Source organism: Ovis aries, chromosome 10, assembly GCF_016772045.2.
Source record: "Ovis aries strain OAR_USU_Benz2616 breed Rambouillet chromosome 10, ARS-UI_Ramb_v3.0, whole genome shotgun sequence".
Lineage (NCBI taxonomy): Eukaryota > Metazoa > Chordata > Mammalia > Artiodactyla > Bovidae > Ovis > Ovis aries.
This window is the reverse complement of record NC_056063.1, coordinates 68,905,477-68,923,548: the sequence shown is the minus strand read 5'-3', so window position 1 is coordinate 68,923,548 and position 18,072 is coordinate 68,905,477. Positions and strand designations below refer to the sequence as shown.

The 18,072-nt window shown below is 39.1% G+C and overlaps 1 protein-coding gene and 1 non-coding gene across 2 annotated transcripts in view; both read right to left on the bottom strand.

Annotated features, from left to right (window-relative positions):
- GPC6 (glypican 6) overlaps positions 1–18,072 on the bottom strand; it is a 1,226,659-nt gene that overhangs the window by 604,053 nt on the left and 604,534 nt on the right. Inside the window, exon 3 of the mRNA XM_004012201.5 lies at positions 5,555–5,946. Within this exon, the coding sequence (XP_004012250.2) occupies positions 5,555–5,946 (392 nt within the window). The remainder of the gene's footprint in view (positions 1–5,554; positions 5,947–18,072) is intronic.
- Positions 11,158–11,229, bottom strand: TRNAE-UUC (transfer RNA glutamic acid (anticodon UUC)). Its single transcript has one exon. It is a non-coding gene; the product is annotated as a tRNA-Glu (tRNA).

The following is an 18,072-nucleotide window of genomic DNA, read 5'->3' as shown; positions in this document are numbered from 1 at the left end:
AAAAGGTTTACCTATTCTTCCTAATATTGTATATTATTGATTATATTATTATTCTATGTTGACAATCATCAATTACAGAAAAGAATACACAGACCACAAAAGAACTAACAACAACAACAAAATCTTTCATTCTCCTAAGGCCTCTTTGTGGTCCATTTCATTTCTGGATGACTAAAAAAATTGACTCCAATCAAAAGATGACCACAGAAGGAGCAAAACAGGTCATTTGGGTGACAGGTATAACAGGTGGTCTTAGTTTGTGTCTTAAATTCTATCTCAGAAGCAAAAGCTAGATAGAATATCATTTCCCTTTTCGACTAGCTATATCCATGGCATATTCTTCAGAAGAGTTTTCAATTATTATCAAAGAATGTTATGAATGGATGTGTTGCATAGCCTTCATTTCATCAAATTTGATGATCTTTTTTTTTTTTTTTCCAATCTTGTAATGTACCAACCACAGTTTTGGAAAATGGACTCTCTGTTTATAGCTTTCTAGGTACATGCTGTTAACGCAAGATTGTTTATTCAACTGGATGGGTCCATTAAGAGGCTCCCCATGTAAAGACACTATTATGGATAGCAGACATAGGCACGTGTCTGTTGATAATAATATTCTGGTCGTACTAAAGCCAGACTTTCTTTTCAAAGTTCCAATCCACAAGGAATAAAAAAAAAATTAAATAGAAAAACAGATGCATAATAGATCTAGAGAGAGAGAGAGAGAGAGAGAGAGATAAGTGACAGTATTTGGCCACAGCTCAAGTTACATAGATTCCAATTCCATTATCTACCTAATTTGTCTGGAATGAATCAATCGAATGACTTTCATAGTTAAAGTGGTTGCTACTGACATAATTTATAGCTTTGCCTCATAGACGTCACATTTATTAAAGCAAAAAGATATGAAAGTCATGTCTTTTTTGTTTAAATGCCTTCAAGATGGACCAGTGAAGACACTACAGTCACTTGCCTTCATGATGAAAAATAGAAGCTCGGTCTAAGCAGACAATTGTTGTTATCTCTATGCAGCCCTCTTTCTGTTCTTCCCATGTCTGATTAGCTTCAGAGGGACTGATGGCATCCAAATTTCCATCCATGAATGAGTGTATATAAGGAAGTAAGAGTGGTGCTTTCAAAAAGGGATCATACTAAAAAAATAGTAAGGATCCTCTCTCTCAAGACTACTATATTATCAAAGATTGCTTTTATGTTCATTTTAGAGCTTTGTCTCCATGCTTACTTGATATCATTTAGCACAATGTGAAACATGGAAAGTGAATGGTCACATCTACAAACACCAGTAAGTTTGATGAACCATGGAAGGCAGCTCAGGCACTTGAGCATATCTACAGAGATGGAAAGAATCACAGATGAACAATGCCAAGTCTCCTCCCACTTTAATCTCTCTCATTAAAAAATCTTAAACCTGCATGCAGATATACAGAGCACAGAGATTAAGAAACAGTATGTTATCAGAAAGTATGGAATCCCCTGATTATCTCTCTTTTATAATACATCGAAACGTGATCCCCAGATGTTATTATTATAGGATATCTGTGTTTATTATTTGAAAGTTTTCTTCTTTCTTTTTTTCCCTGCTAAAGAGATAAATTTTCCAATCAAGACAATTAATTAGAAGTTATTAATGATGCCTTCCTAGATTTAAGAAGTCATTGCAAGATAAGAGACTTCTCTAGTGGCTCAGTAGGTAAGGAATCTGCCTGCAATGAAAGGTACACAGGAGATGTGGATTCAATCCCTGGATCAGGAAGATCCCCTAGAGGAGGAATGGCAGCATACTTCCCTAGAGGAGGAAATGGCAACACATTCCCGTATTCTCGCCTGAAAAATCCCATGGACAGAGGAGCCTGGCAGGCCACAGTACACATGGTCACACAGAGTTGGACACAACTGAGCAACTAAGCACACGGGATCTCATATATATTTTAATTCCTAAATTATGTATTGCTTTGTACTTTTTAAAAATTTATATAAGTGGTATATGACTTGATGGACATGAGTTTGAGTACGCTCCGGGAGTTGGTGATGGACAGGGAAGCTTGGCGTGCTGCAGTCCATGGGGTTGCAAAGAGTCAGACACGACTGGCGACTGCACTGAACTGAAATGGTATATATTCTTTGGGATTTTATTTTATTTTTTTGGTATCAAAAAGATTTTTGTAACTGATTCATCCACACACGTGGCTGTAGTTCACTTATTTTCAATGCTCCGTAGGATTTCAGAAGAGATCATCATTTATGCAGATGGGACATTTGCGATATTTTCACTTTATATGTTATTATAAATAATGTTGCTGTGATTCCTACACATAGATTTGTATACAGGTGAAACACTGTGTCCAGAGGTTAGAACTGTAGTTTTAAGATATGCATGTATTTGATAGCACATGCCTGCATGCTCAGTTGCTTCAGCAATGTCTGACTCTTTGCGACCCCACAGAATGCAGCCCACCAGGCTCCCCTGTCCATGGGATTCTCCAGGCAAGAATACTGGAGTGAGTTGCCATGCCTTCCTCCGAGGGATCTTTCCAACCCAGGGATCAAAACTGCGTCTCCTGTGTCTCATGCATTGTAGGCGAATTCCTTACCCCTGAGCCACCAGGGAAGCCCCATTCGACAGCACATGTATTTTCAAACAGTTATTTAAAATTAACTTGTTCCATCCAAAGCCTAGAAAAAGACTTGTGAGATGTGAGATGGCAAGAGTAAGTTCTAAAAATGGTTATGTTGACGTCACCAAATTAGTTCTCTATTTTTCTGGTAAGGAAATTCCCCAAATGTTGTGTCAAAACATTTGCGTCAAACTGCTGTGTTTTGCCAAAGAGATAAATTTCCCAGTCAAAACAATTAATTAGAAGCTATTAATGATGCCTTCCTAGATTTAAGAAGCCACTGTAAGAGAACAGGCAAACTACAGGATAAAAAATACGCCCTAAGTCAAGGTGCAGGAGGTAAGTTGTTACAGTTTATGAATCTCTTTTGGAATTTTGCCTTGAATTCCTTAACTCTTCTACAATCACTTCGCAAATTCCAAATCATTCAAGTAACAGACCACAGGGAAACTTCTGATATATGAAGGGCTAATCCTCAAACACAATTCTTACTTCTCCTCTTAATATAGATAGTCTTGTAATATTTTCTTCTTCTCACAAAGAATAGTTTGGTTGCTGTAAGTCATCGGCACCTAAATGGTACTAGCGGATCTGCATCTGATTTAGTCAGCTACAGACCATCTGGTCATCATTAATCAGAAAGTTCACTGATAAAACACTTAAATCCCTAAATCATAAATTATTTGAGAAAAAAAAAAAAGTTCTCAGCTTCTAAACCAAGGCTATATATTCCCATCCATCTCTCTCTGTTTCCATCCATCCATCCATCCATCCATCCATCCATCCATCCATCTATTCACCTACTAGAAGGCAGTAACCAGATGTCAGTATGGGATTTATGATTTGAATAGATTAGGGCTAACGATACTCAGGCCAAACAAGTCAATATCTGCATAAAATAGTAAACATTCATAGTCACATGACCACAAACAACATTGCAAGCCCACAGCAGCTATTCTGCAAATGAATGTTGGTCATGAAAAAATCAAGGGAAGTAAGATCTCAGTGTTGCAGAGTACATCTCACCTCATGCCTAGAAAACAAAACCAAACAACTGAAGGTCATACTGCACTGACGGTTGGTCCATGATATCAGTCTTCACAAGGAAGGTGGACGCGTTAGCTTTAGGTAGACAAAGATCTCAAGACTGGGACAGGCAGGGAAAGACAGGGGAGAGGCGCCATTTCCCGGCTGCCCTTAATGCCGTCCTCTGAGAAACAGGAAATAGAGCCATCTGCAAACTCACTTGTGGCTTTTTAGATGGACTGATAGAAAATATTCTCTGACCTGACTGAGACGTCCCCAGAGTAAAATATATGTATCTAATCATTATTCAAACTCAGGCAGACTCTATATAAACAATCAGGACTGTCACAGGTATCAATCCACGCTTTTAATTTCTTACCTCATGTGTCTCAAGAGCTGGCAATTTCATTCTTCAATAAAAGCAACGGCTTCAATTTGAAGCCACCATGACTAACATTTTTTTAACAACAAAATCTATCTCTCAAGAATATATGGAATGTATATTTATTTCTTATATCAATCCGTATGTCACAGACTTACCCAACTGATCATGTTTCCTCTTATTACTCCACCTGGCCAATTCCTTATTGATCCACTTTTGGGGTTCTTTTCCTTTGGTATTTAGAATGTTGTTGATTTTCAATGAAAAAAATTGTTTTTAACATCAAAGTTATAGGCCATTTGTATTATTAAATCCCTTGTGATTATCTTCCTCAGAGCATTCTTCCAAATAATCTTTCCATATGCTCAAGTAACCTTTTTTAAGAATTGCTCATTTAAAAAATGGACTGCTATGAATTTTACAAATAGAGTTACAGAGAAACAATTCTTAAGGGTATATACATCTTTCTACCAAAATGTAAATACTGAGGAGATCAAAGTGGAGAAAAAAGAAACATGGCAGGATAGTACCAATAGTTATAAATAATATGTGGCTATTTGGCACAACTCTGCAGTAAGAAAGTAATATTTAGCAATAATCTTTGTATAAACATGACCTTCTTTGGGTGACATAATACCAGACTCTTGTTACCTACTGTTTTAACTTTACCTCTTAAGGTAATCATCTTCCAGTTTATTTGTTGGACAGCCCTCATAAATGGGCAAGCCTATCTCATAAGAGAGTTGAATGTCAAGGAAGAATTTAAACAAAGGCATATATCCTTTACACAGGAAACAGTCAATGTTTAAAAACAGCAATGGAAAAAGACCCCATCCATTAAAGGTTTAGAGACATCCTCAAGGAAAGACACATACATGTATTAGTGATTTATCTTTCTCATAAGCCCAATGCAATACACAGCATTGAATTACAAAGATAATGGATAACAGAAAGAATTCTCCACCAGAGTCTACACTTTGTATTCATCAGTCCTCCCTAATCCAGTTGTACAGGTGTCAGCTAAAGGTTCTTCTTTTACTATTAAGGAATTTGCCACCTTGACAAGGGTGATAAAGTAGAAGAAATGCCAGGTGCTGGTGTTTTGAGCAACAACTTGTCTCCACTTGCAGTCACCAGGAAGACTGTCACCTTGTGACTTCCCGGAGGATTATAACCTCTGGATAGACTGCTGCATGAGTATTTATCATCCTTAAAACTGATCAGAAATGCCAAGTGGTCATGGTTACAAGACACCTGTTTTCATGCATTCCCTGATAAAAGTTTCCCTGCTGAACTGCTGATAAATACTGACATTATGTTTCAAACCATATGGAATGGCTTGAAATCCTGGCTCCTCTCACACAAAGAATTAAGCTTTGACATTTAGTTGATTTAGCAAGACCACTGTATGTGAGAACTTTTACTTGAATTTTAAAGAAAAAAAAAAAACGGGTTTTAAAAAACAGAAAACGGGAAAGGCCGATTAGAAAGACAGTAGAATTTCAATTACCTTGGACACTCGATTTGCGACTTCTCTGCCCACGGTCAGCCCTTGGACAAATGTCCGCGCAGCAATGAAGGCGCGGGTGATCTGAATTTTCAGTTTCCGGGGAACATCTCCAAACGGCTTCAGCTGGTCTGTGTATTTGCTCACGCACTCCAGGTAGTCCTCGCTGAAATGATACTGGGGGTTGATCAGCTGAAACATCCGTTCCAGGAGCCGAGCCCAGAAGTCATTGAGCATTTCCTCCAAATTCACATTGCCCCCTGTGTAGTATCTCTTAAGCTCTGTAAAGAGGTCCTGGAACACTTCTGAATTCTGCATGTACAGCATTCCATAGGTCCGTACAAACATATCATTTAGTGACTTTTCTGCATTCTCCAGGAGCTCTCGGAAAAACTCTGCAAATTAAAACAAGAAAGCAGTCATAAACTAGAAAGATATAGGAAGTCCAAAACATCCACTTACCTCAAAAACAACTACTTCTAATGGTTGTTTTCACAGGAAAAAAAAAAAGTCTCCTGTGATTAAGGTATCAATCAACTGATGAAAATATTTTAAGTGAGATTTGACTTGTATCTAAGATCTTCTCTCACGGAAAATAAAAGAGCATGAGATTTCTGTTGGAAAGAACATCCATTAACATTAGGAATTTACCGTTTAACAGTCTTCCAAAGAAGTTCAATTATTTTTCCATTTGTTGTAGATTTTAGAAAACTCTATTAACTTGAATCAGAACATGTGGCTAAGTATTATCATTAATACAATAAATGCATAACTGATAAAAACGTTTGCTCCAGTCTATTTAAAAATCTGTTCTAACCACTCATTCAATTAATTTGCTTTTATTTGGAAAAGTTCATAAATGGGATATTCAAAGTAATGAAATATTTGGGTCCTTTGGAGTTGTAATATAAAGTAATCAACCATCAGTGTTTAGAGACTCATAGTGTAATTAAATTCACTTAATACTAAAGCTATAATAAACAGAATTTAGGCTGCCATAATGAATCAAAAAGTTATGGAGTACCATGTATTATTATGATAAACTATCACTATATAGAACTTGAACAAAATATAGGTATTTGGGCTTTCTGGTTAAGAGGTTCTAAATGAAAAAGAATCTACCAAGAAGTGACCGCTTTCATCCTAAAATAGCACTCAAGTATTTCTGGGAATAGTTACAGTATGTAAGAAATGGGATGGAAAAAACAATGTCCCTGGGTACTGTTAGACTTGTTGGCCTCATATTGGTCTCCCTCATATATATGGAATCTAGAAAAAATGGTACTGATGAACTCATTTGCAGGGCAGGAATAGAGACACAGACATAGAGAATGGTCGCATGGACATGGAAAGGGGCGGGAACAGGAAGGGGAGATGAATTGGTAGCATAGGGTTGACATATATACACTACCATGTGTGAAATACATGGCTGACGGGAAGCTGTTGCACAGCACAGGGAACTCAGCTCCGCGCTCTGTGAGAACTTGGCGGGGAGGTGCGGCGTGGAGCTGGAGGGAGGCTCGAGAGGGAGGGGATATATGAATGCATGTGGCTGATTCACACTGCAGCACAGGAGAAACTAACAACACTGTAAAGCAGTTATACTCCACCCCCCCCCCCAAAAAAAAAAGAATAGAGAGGAAATACACACTTCACGTGTGTACAAAGCTTATCCATTTGCACTAGAGCAAGCTCAAGCGTTACCCCATTTGGAGAACGTAATTGCGGGTGGGAAAGAGGCTAAGGAAAGATTATGCTTCTGAGTCTGTGAACCCAATTCCCAACAACAGAGTAATTCCACTTTACCTCCCATTGTTTTCTCTTATTCCCAGAAGCTAAGGTCAGTCTCAGCTCTAATGCAGGGAACAATCATGCCCTGGATACGTCAAGGAACTCCAATAGGAATACAACAAAAATCTCTCTCTCTCTTTTTTTTTATTTGGAGGCTTGGGGGGATTTTTTTCCTGAGATGCAGAAGGAAACATCAATCACTCTCTCCTTAGAGTCCATGGGAGCTACACCTAGTTTCTTCTTTATCACAAGAAGCACCTGACTTAGCTACTTGAACCATTGTCTTGATAAAATTGTGTCTATAATGGTGATTATTTTGTATTTGTTTTCAAATATAACTGATTTGCTTAAATTTAAAAAGGACACTGCTCAATGTTTATCCTCTTACTATGAAAGAATACACTTTTTCTTCTTAAATACAGAAATTCTATTGCTACAGTCTCAGCAAAAATTGAGGGATTATCTGAAATTCATGGCTTGTCACCCTTGAGGCACCAAATAGCTCTTATTTTAATTTTTATCAAATGCTAAAATCAGGCTACATAGTATTAAACCTCTCTAACCTTCAAGGATTCATTAAGGAAAATCAGATGGGGAAAAAAAGTTCAAAACTGTCAAAGGAGTCATGGGTCAAAATATTTATATGTGCTATGCATGCATATCTGCTAAGTTGCCTCAGTCATACTATACTACCCTATAGACTGCAGACTGCCAGGCTCCTCCTTCCATAGGATTCTCCAGGAAATAAAACTGAAGTGGGTTGCTATGCCTTTCTCCAGGGGATCTTCCCAACCCAGGGACCGAACTCAGGTCTCTTTCATTGCAGGCAGATTCTTTACCATCTGAGCCACTAGGAAAGCCCTATTTATATATGCTACTTGTCTATGTTATTTATGATTTTATGAAATCAGAAACAGTTTAGAAGTTTTTCAGAAATTTACTAGTCACTTAGATTGTCTTAAAACTGGAAACTATATTAAATTATTAATATTAATACCAAAGTATTACCATAATAAAACCTCTCGGTTTTCAAACTAAAGATGAAAATAGCTTGGCCTTATTCATATAGGAGCAGGTAAAAGGTGTTACAGATTGTCAAAGAAACTATGAAAGAATGGAAAACTCACTGAATTGAAAAATACTAATATAATGAGATTGGAAAGTGGATTCTCATCACGAGCTCAGGATAGTCTATTCATTTATCTTCTTTTTGAGGTCAATTATATTGTTGGACTCAGAAATTAAAGCTTAATTTATTGAATACAGAGTACTGCCTTCAGCAATGAATTGTCAGTCATCAATAGTGTGGTCTGGATTTGCAAGAGCTAAACAAAAGGGGGGTTGTTATCTTCTGGTTCGCGTTGCTCTCCAAAGATTTTGAGGTATAAAGTGGCTCAGATGGTTTACCATAGGGAAAAAAAATTTTGTTTTTTTTCTTTATTTTAAAATTAATTTTTTAAAAATTGGAGGATAATTGCTTTTCAATATTGTGTTGGTTTCTGTCTGTTCTTCTTTTATTGAAAGTAACATTCCTAGTGTTTCCTCTCCTGACATGGGGAAAATGCTAGTCTCTGACTACTTTGCAGCAAAATGGTTAAAATCATATTGACCACTCACTGGGTTTTGTGGTTTGTTTCTTTATACCACAATTAGTAATCATAATGGTAAGAATATAGAAACTCAGTTATCATATTTCCATAAATATGGTTCAAGAAACATTTTTTCAAATGCTAGGATTAAATTTGTGTCTAAGGGTATGTCATTGACTCAGAAGTTTGCTCTTAGTTTTACTGGTCCTCAAAATGCAAGTTATTATTCCTTGTTCAAAATCATTATATGGTTTAGTGATCTCACAGTCAAAGTCAATATTTGGTACAAAAGGATGCTAATACATCAGGCAATTATGACAAATGTTGCTACCTTAAAGTACATTGATCTTAGATCTTGTGAAAGATGGGGATCCGAGGTACTGAGGCAAAACTAATGTCCTTCAAAAAATAAGTATACTCATTTCGTTTTTAGCATGCTTATAGACTTAAACTTTCACCTTTTGAGGGGTGACTTTATTTTATGCTTGAATGAAAACTGTCTCAGCAAACCAAACAAGATGGGGATTAGGAAGACAGTTACCAGACCCATTTTGCTGAGAAAGTATTACACCCAAAAAGCATAGAGAACAAAACTGAATAACCATATAAGGAAAGAAACATGACTCAGTCTAACCCTTTGCTTAATGAGTAAGGGCAAAGCTCACATTGGATACAGGTTTCAGTCAACAAAAATTCTTATCTGCAAGAAAGAGTTTGGCAGATTAAAATGTTTTTATTTGTTTAATTTTTTTCTTCCCCAATCACAAAACATACATCAAAGGTGATCACTTAGGGCTCAGTTATGCTTCATAGATGCACAAAAGAACTTTTTCCAGCCAGCTGTAGCCTCTGGGAGGATTTTATTCATCTAGAGGGGAGATGTGGATGTGAACATCTGTTTGTTGACGGGCAGACTGCCACAAGTGGGAGAGCAAACTTGTGGATAAAAACCACCACTGTTTCAAAAGCAAAAAAGAAAGTCAATGCACACCGCTGATGGTTTGGAGAGGCCTCTAAAGGGGCAAAAATCAACTCCCAGGAGCCCTAAGGATATCTGCGAAAGGCTTCCATTTATTGCCTCCAAATGAATGGATCAAAATGCCAGGTGCACACAGGACCAAGGGGAGGTGCAAACAAGAGGAGAAAGAGAGGCAGATTGAAGGTTCTCAAGGAATTTGCAGTTTACCCCAAACAGCAAACGCTAGGCCCATTTAAGCTGGAAGTGCTGACTAGTTGACATTACTGTAGCAGGATTGGGCATGGCGACCGGATCAAGCCCTGTTCAGCATTTACCTAGAAATTGTAGTGTTTTCCTATCTCTTCTCATGCTCTCCAAACACTCCTCAGTGCCAGCTCATTTAAAATTAGTGCTTACGGTTGGTGGTGTAAATTCACGTCATCATAGAACCCAGTGAGTGAAAAGCTCTGGTCACGAGTCAGTGGAGACTGTATCTACGTATGACCACAGCATCTGCCCCACCAGGGAGAGCAGGTCTATTCACTTTGCTTCTGTAAATACACATATTTGTGTTGAGTTTATTTCTCTCCTAATCTCTTCTTTCTGCCCTCCCCTCCACAAAAGCATGCTCTATCGGTTCAATCAGCTGACAACCCAAGCTTTGGCTAAGATAAACTCCAAGTTGCTGGCATGGAGGGTAAATGATTCAGAAATTGATCTCAGACAAGGGCTATGATTCAGACACAGGAAAGCTATGGTCCTGCCCTCTACCCAGGCCCTTTTCAAGGTTAAGTGAATAGAAGACTCTTTCACTCTGCACACACCTGTCAACTTCAAGCACATCTTCTCCTTTCAAAGTCTCCTTGCGTACATCATCAACTGATGTGACCACCAGGGAAATGCTGAGTTAAGAGGAGCATTAAAGGAGGAGGAATCCCAGTGCCGTTTACTCTCTTCTCCCACAGACTTTGAGGGCTAAACACATGGTCCCTAAATAACCATCTCTCCCCACTCCCTGCAGGGTGAGACTATAAGAAGATTGGTGCTGCTCAGGGAGTCCTTGTCTCAAGAAATGTCACCCTTGGCAGATTGCAGCTTTGTGGAATGCATGACTCAGTGCTAATCCTCTACATCAGAGGTCTGTGCCTCAAAATTCCTGACATTTTGAACTGGACAATCTTTTCTTAAATTAAAAAAAAATTCAAAAATTTAATTAATCAAATTTATTTATTTATTTCCGCTGCACTGTGTGGCTTGTGGGATCTTAGTTCCCTGACCAGGGATTGAACCTGGGCCCTCACAGTGAAAATGCAGCGTCCTAACCACTGAACCATCAGGGAATTCCCTGAGCTGGACCATCTTCCTTGAGTGTCTGCTCAGCACACTGTAAGACAATGGGTAGCATGCCTGGCTTCTGCCTATTAGATGCTATTGGCCCATCCTCCCTCCAGCAGTGATGACAAAATTGTCTGCAGACATAACTGTCCCCAGGACATGCTCACTCTCTTCAGTGAGCTCTACTCTTCTGCTAAAAAATCCAAATCCCAGAAGCCTAGAGACAGGTCATTGAAACCTTCCAAGACAAGACCAGCACATTTCTATACCTCATCAGTCTGGTAATTTATTTACAAGAAAATTTCCAGGAGCTGTGTGTGCTTTGAATGAAAGGAGCTGAAACGCACATCATATTCATAGGTAAGCTTGTTAGTGACCAAAACTACCATCTGCATGTAAGGCCTACCATAGGGCAGGCCTTAAAAAGTAGTGACTAGGGAGCAAATAAATAGACGGTGAACATGAGCACCCAGTGAAATACATCCTGACTCCATCTGGATGGGGCTCCTCTTAGGAAGTGATAACATTGCGGCCCTGCCTTAGAGGGAAAGAAATCCGACAACTGCATCTTAGAGCAGACAAAACTGATGTGCCCTCTTGTCATCCTTCAAACTCATGTATTTCAGGTTCAGTTCAGTTTAGTCGCTCAGTCGTGTCCGACTCTTTGTGACCCCGTGGACTGCAGCACACCAGGCCTCCCTGTCCATCACTAACTCCCAGAGTTTACTCAAACTCATGTCCATTGAGTCAGTGATGCCATCCAGCCATCTCATCCTCTGTCGTGCCCTTCTCCTCCCACCTTCAAACTTTTCCAATATCAGCATCTTTTCAAATGAGTCAGTTCTTTGCATCAGGTGGCCAAAGTATTGGAGTTTCAGCTTCAGCATCAGTCCTTGCAATGAATATTTAGGACTGATTTCCTTTAGGATGGAAAAGTTGGATCTCCTTGCTGTCCAAGGGATGCTCAAGAGTCTTCTTCAACACCGCAGTTCAAAAGCATCAATTCTTCAGCTCTCAGCTTTCTGTATAGTCCAACTCCAGAGTTCAGACAAAATGTGGTCCACTGGAGAAGGGAGTGGCAAACCACTTCCGTATTTTTGCCGTGAGAACCCCATGAACAGTATGAAAAGGCAAAAAGATAGGACACTGAAAGATGAACTCCCCAGGCAGGTTGGGAGGTGCCCAATATGCTACTGGAGATCAGTGGAGAAATAACTCCAGGAAGAATGAAGAGATGGAGCCAAAGCAAAAACAACACCAAGTTGTGGATGTGACTGGTGACAGAAGCAAAGTCCGATGCTATAAAGAGCAATATTGCAGATGAACCTGGAATGTTAGGTCCATGAATCAAGGCAAATTGGAAGTGGCCAAATAGGAGATGGCAAGAGTGAACATCGACATTTTAGGAGTAGTGAACTAAAATGGACTGGAATGGGTGAATTTAACTCAGATGACCATTATGTCTACTACTGTGGGCAAGAATCCCTTAGAAGAAATGAAATAGCCATCACAGTCAACAAAAGAGTCCAAAATGCAGTACTTGGATGCAGTCTCAAAAATGACAGAATGATCTCTGTTTCATTTCCAAGGCAAACCATTCAATATCACAGTAATCCAAAGTCTATGTCCCGACCAGTAATGCTGAAGAAGCTGAAGTTGAACGGTTCTACGAAGACCTACAAGACCTTCTAGAACTAACACCCCCAAAAGAGGTCCTTTTCATTATAAGGGAGGGACTGGAATGCCAAACTAGGAAGTCAAGAAATACCTAGAGTAACAGGGAAATTTGGCCTTGGAGTACAGAATGATGCAGGACAAAGGCTAATAGAGTTTTGCCAAGAGAATGCACGGTCATAGCAGGCACCCTCTTGCAACAACACAAGAGAAGACTCTACACATGGACATCATCAGATGGTCAAACTCATGTATTTATACCTATCTAAACATTCAAGGGCTTCCCTGCTGGCTCAGACAGTAAAGAATCTGCCTGTTATGCAGGAGACCTAGGTTTGATCCCTGGGTCGGAAAGATCCCCTGGAGAAGGGAATGGCTACACACTCCTGTCTTCTTGCCTGAAGAATTCTATGGACAGAGGAGCCTAGCAGGCTACAGTCCATGGGGTTGCAAAGAGTCGGACATGACTGCGTGACTAATATTTCTCCTTTTCAAACAGTCATATCCTCCCATGCTCCAAGTTCATGTGCATCTACATGCAAAATAGCTGATGGCCTCTGCTTAAAAGCTTGGTGATTATCAAGACAGCACTGCCAGACTCTCATTTCCTCTCTGGAGGCTCTGCCTGTCCAGGTCTATACTTTGCCTGGTTTCCTTGCTGTCTCTCCTGCTCCTGGTCCTACTGAACTCTGCCCTCACAGCCCATGATCTCACCAAGCTGTCTGTGTTCACATTCACTCCCCTACTTCATTGAAGCAAAGCCTATCCTGAGTTAACACTCAAACCGCTCTGTCTCCCATAGTATAGCAAAGCCTTCTTCCCTCCGGTGATCGAATAAGCAGTCTGGAAATTTGTTGTTGTTTCCAATAAGCAATAAGAAGCCATGTTTCATTTCTTCATTATTCACATGAAAGAACTATGTAAGGGAAAGAGGACAACTAATTTGAATAGATATCCGATTATATTGTCATTGTAGTTTTTCTTAAACATCAGTTGGATTTTTGTGTAAGAAACAGACCCTCACTAGGCACTTTTTAAAATTATGGGGTTGAAATTAAATATAATTATTTTGAAAATAATAACTTATTGAATGAGGGAGAAATCAGAATCTGGAGTTATTGTGAGATAAAGCTGCTATCAGCAAAAATTAGTTTGGGATTTGCTATGTCTTTATCTCTTAATTCATACTTTCTCTTGCTCTGTGTGTACATGCATATGTTTTCATATAATGTTTATTATATTATAATAAGCATTATGATTTACTCAATCAATTCATGCCAGGAATTAATAAATGCCTATATAATTTCAACCACCACCACATACAATTTCAAAGGGAGCTAATAGTAGTAATTTATAAATTTCCTGTTTGAGGGATTATGATACCCAAGTAAGCATCCCCACCCCCAATACATCTGATTTAAAATGCAGTCAACATGGCAATGGAATATCTTAATTATTTGCATTTGTGCCTGATACATTTTTGGAGGAAAGTTGAGATACATAAATGAAAATGACAATTTAATTAGAAACAATGAATGATGGTAATTTCACCACAACTAGAGATAGGACCTCGGAAGTTGCCTGATGTTTAACACAGAAGGCATTTTACACCATGTCACACACCGTGTTATGAGCTTTTCATACACTGTATGCATATCAGATATTAGTATAGCTAGTTTGCAGATAAGGAAATTGAGGCCCAGAAATGTTAAGCAAGTTGCCCTAGACCACTGAACTGGCATATAACCCAGAGCTCCAAACCAGTGCTGACAAAGGTGAGTTCTAAGAAACAACTGGAAAGCAGGGAAGCTTTGCTGTTTCTGCTCTGTGTGTGCTGTGCCCAGGGGCTACCTATGGACAGTAGCCCGCCAGGCTCCTCTGTTCATGAGAGTTTCTAGGAAAGAATACTGGAGTAGAGTGTCTTTTCCTCCTCCAGGGGATCTTCCTGACACAGGAAATGAACCCATGTCTCTTATATCTCCTTCATTAGCAGGCAGATTCTTTACCACTGAGCCACACCAAACAAACAAAATATAAACCAACAATGACTAAGAAATATGCAACAGAGATCTCATGTAGTTCAAAATGGCCCAAATATTTAATATTCAGCCCTTTACAGAAAAAAATTTTGCCAATCCCTGGCATAAAGGGCCAGAATCCTAAGTGAAATGTTTGAAGATAAATTAATCAAACAAAACGTATTATGCCTTTGAATTCTTGCAAGTAGGAAGACAATTTAATTATTAGTCTGTTATCTCTAAGTAGTAGAATAAAAGTTCCTTTCCTCCATTATTTTATCTTAAAAAATTCACTCTGACATCTCTGCAACCCATTCATCTCTTTATATTCCCCTGCAAGGTAAGTACAATCCAAAAGTGAATTCTTAAATGATTTGGAGGATTTTGGTGACTTTCGTTATTTTAAAGTAGATGCCCCTAAATTTTTCTAAGTTTGTGGTTTAATGAGTCGTTGGAGATTTTCATAAGGAGAATGCTGCTGCTGCTGCTGCTAAGTTGCTTCAGTCGTGTTCAACTCTGTGCGACCCCATAGATGGCAGCCCACCAGGCTCCCCCGTCCCTGGGATTTTCCAGGCAAGAACACTGGAGTGGGTTGCCATTTCCTCCTCCAATATCTTACCATAAACCAGGAATTTAAAGTAAACAGTATAAAATGAAAAAGGAAAGGAAAAATAACCACAAGGGTAAGGTAAAAATATATAGTTTTTAAACTCTCTGTTCATGATAATTAATGACAAGAGAAATTTAACCTATCTTTTAACATCTTATAAGGCTCTATAACACAATACAATGCCCATAATACATCTAAATGCTTCCCTGGTGGCTCAGACGGTAAAGCGTCTGTCTACAGTGCAGGAGACCTGGGTTCGATCCCTGGGTCTGGAAGATCCCCTGGAGAAGGAAATGGCAAACCACTCCAGTATTGTTGCCTGGAAAACCACATGGACAGAGGAGCCTGGTAGGCTAAAGTCCATGGGGTCACAAAGAGTCGGACACCACTGAGCACACTTCCAATACATCTAAAAGAATTATTTTAAAAAATAATAAATAGCATCAGTTGTTAAAAATATTATAATACATAACTCAAGAGTTCCTCACTATGTCAATCTAAAGGCTAATGTCATTATATTCCTCCCATCGTGTGTTGGAAGCTCTTGTGGATTATATCTAAATAAGTAGAAACAAGAATTCTGAGGAAACACTCCTAATCAATAAGTCGAAAACAAATAGACCAAAAAACCAAACACACAGTAAATGCATCTTTAAACACATTATTCAGCTAAACTGGACATCACCATTCTATATTCTTCCAAGGTATCTAATCCAATTGACTAGACTTTTTCACGAAGAAATTTTAAATAAAAACTCCACAGTTTATAATCAAGTGTGTTTGTTTAAAAAAGAAAAATCAACATCTTCCAAAAATCCTTTATTTCTCGACTATTAAGGTAAAGTCAGTGGAAGAAGCCCAATGCCAGGAGATTTTTCAGAATCAAATGTGTATTCAGCTTCAAAAAGAAAAGTTACCTGGAAGCAGCAATCTGTAACTGGCTGATGTAGAGAGATTTGAAGCAACAAAGCAGATTATAGAAATCGTTGATTTGAATTCACATTTCACAAGGTTAAACTTTATCTAGACTTAGAGATCCTTTACACATTAGCTTGATAAATGTTTTATTTCTTGGTAGGTTATTTCTCCCAAAGATCTCTTTTTAAAATAAGAAAGACTGATTAGGCCACTTATGATCACAAGGTGGTATAGATAAACCATTAATTCTGGGAGTCATGCATTTAAGTTTGTAATCTGCTGACGGTTGCTCCCAAAAGCAAACAACTGTTTTGAGCCTGCAGGCTGTGTATGTATCTCCCCCTAAGCAATGCATGTGAAATTGAAAGCTGGGATACTTTCTGAATTCACCTTTATCATCACACACCTCCTTAGAGTCAGCCTATAGTGTTCTTTAGGTCTAGTCCATGATTCTGATTTCATTTTTTTTTTCTTTCCCCAGATGCCATTAATCAGAGCATCCATTTAACCCATTAGGTACCTAAACTACAGATCTTGAAATAATTTCCAACTTTTTGTCTTCCTCAACTGAAAAAAAGCAATGAAGCTTCCAAATCTGGATAGTATATTGTTCTGCTCACAAGTCCAGTTCTCTGTCCAGTTCTCCTTGCTTCTTCACCCAAATACTTGTTGTGCCAGAGAGTGGGAAAATGTCTCTCCAGTACCAAATCACAGAGAGTGAATTCTGGGAAGTGGGGACAAAGCCAGTTTGCAGAAGAAAAGTCAATGTTAAGGACCTAAGGTTAGGATGACGAGAGATTGTGTAGGATTTTAGGGACAGTAAACTGCAAGGAGACCCAACCAGTCCATCCTAAAGGAGATCAGTCCTGGGTGTTCATTGGAAGGACTGATGCTAAAGCTGAAACTCCAGTACTTTGGCCACCTCATGTGAAGAGTTGACTCATTGGAAAAGACCCTGATGCTGGGAGGGATTGGGGGCAGGAGGAGAAGGGGACGACAGAGGATGAGATGGCTGGATGGCATCACTGACTCGATGGACATGAGTTTGGCTAAACTCCAGGAGTTGGTGATGGACAGGGAGGCCTGGCGTGCTGCGATTCCTGGGGTCGCAAAGAGTCGGACACGACTGAGTGACTGAACTGAACTGACCTGAAGGAAGAGGAGTCAAGTGAAACTGCCTTCATCCTCCCTTTCCCACAGAATACAGGGCTCCTCACTCTTCACTGCCCAATAAACTCATTTGAAAAATCTTGACACCAGGCTGCATTCTAGACTAAATCAGGATTCCTGGGAGTGAGATCCAGGTATCGGCATATTTTCAAGCTAAGCAAGTAATCCCAAAGTACAGCCAAGACTGAAAATCACTTCAGTTCTTTTGTGTTCCGTAATACTTTCACTTTAGGTCAATGCATGATTGGTGGTGAAATGAGCAGGCAAAGGAGGGGAAATGATTGAGGGGCAAGCCATATAATATATCATGAAATACCCTGCTTTCTCCTTCCTTTCACTTAGTTTCCCCTTTCTCTTTTTTCACAACAGAAAATTAGCATTCTGGTCTTAGGAAGTCAGCCTAACATTGGTCGAAGTGTGAAGAGTATGAGAAGGGCACTGCCAGTGTTCCTAGTGGG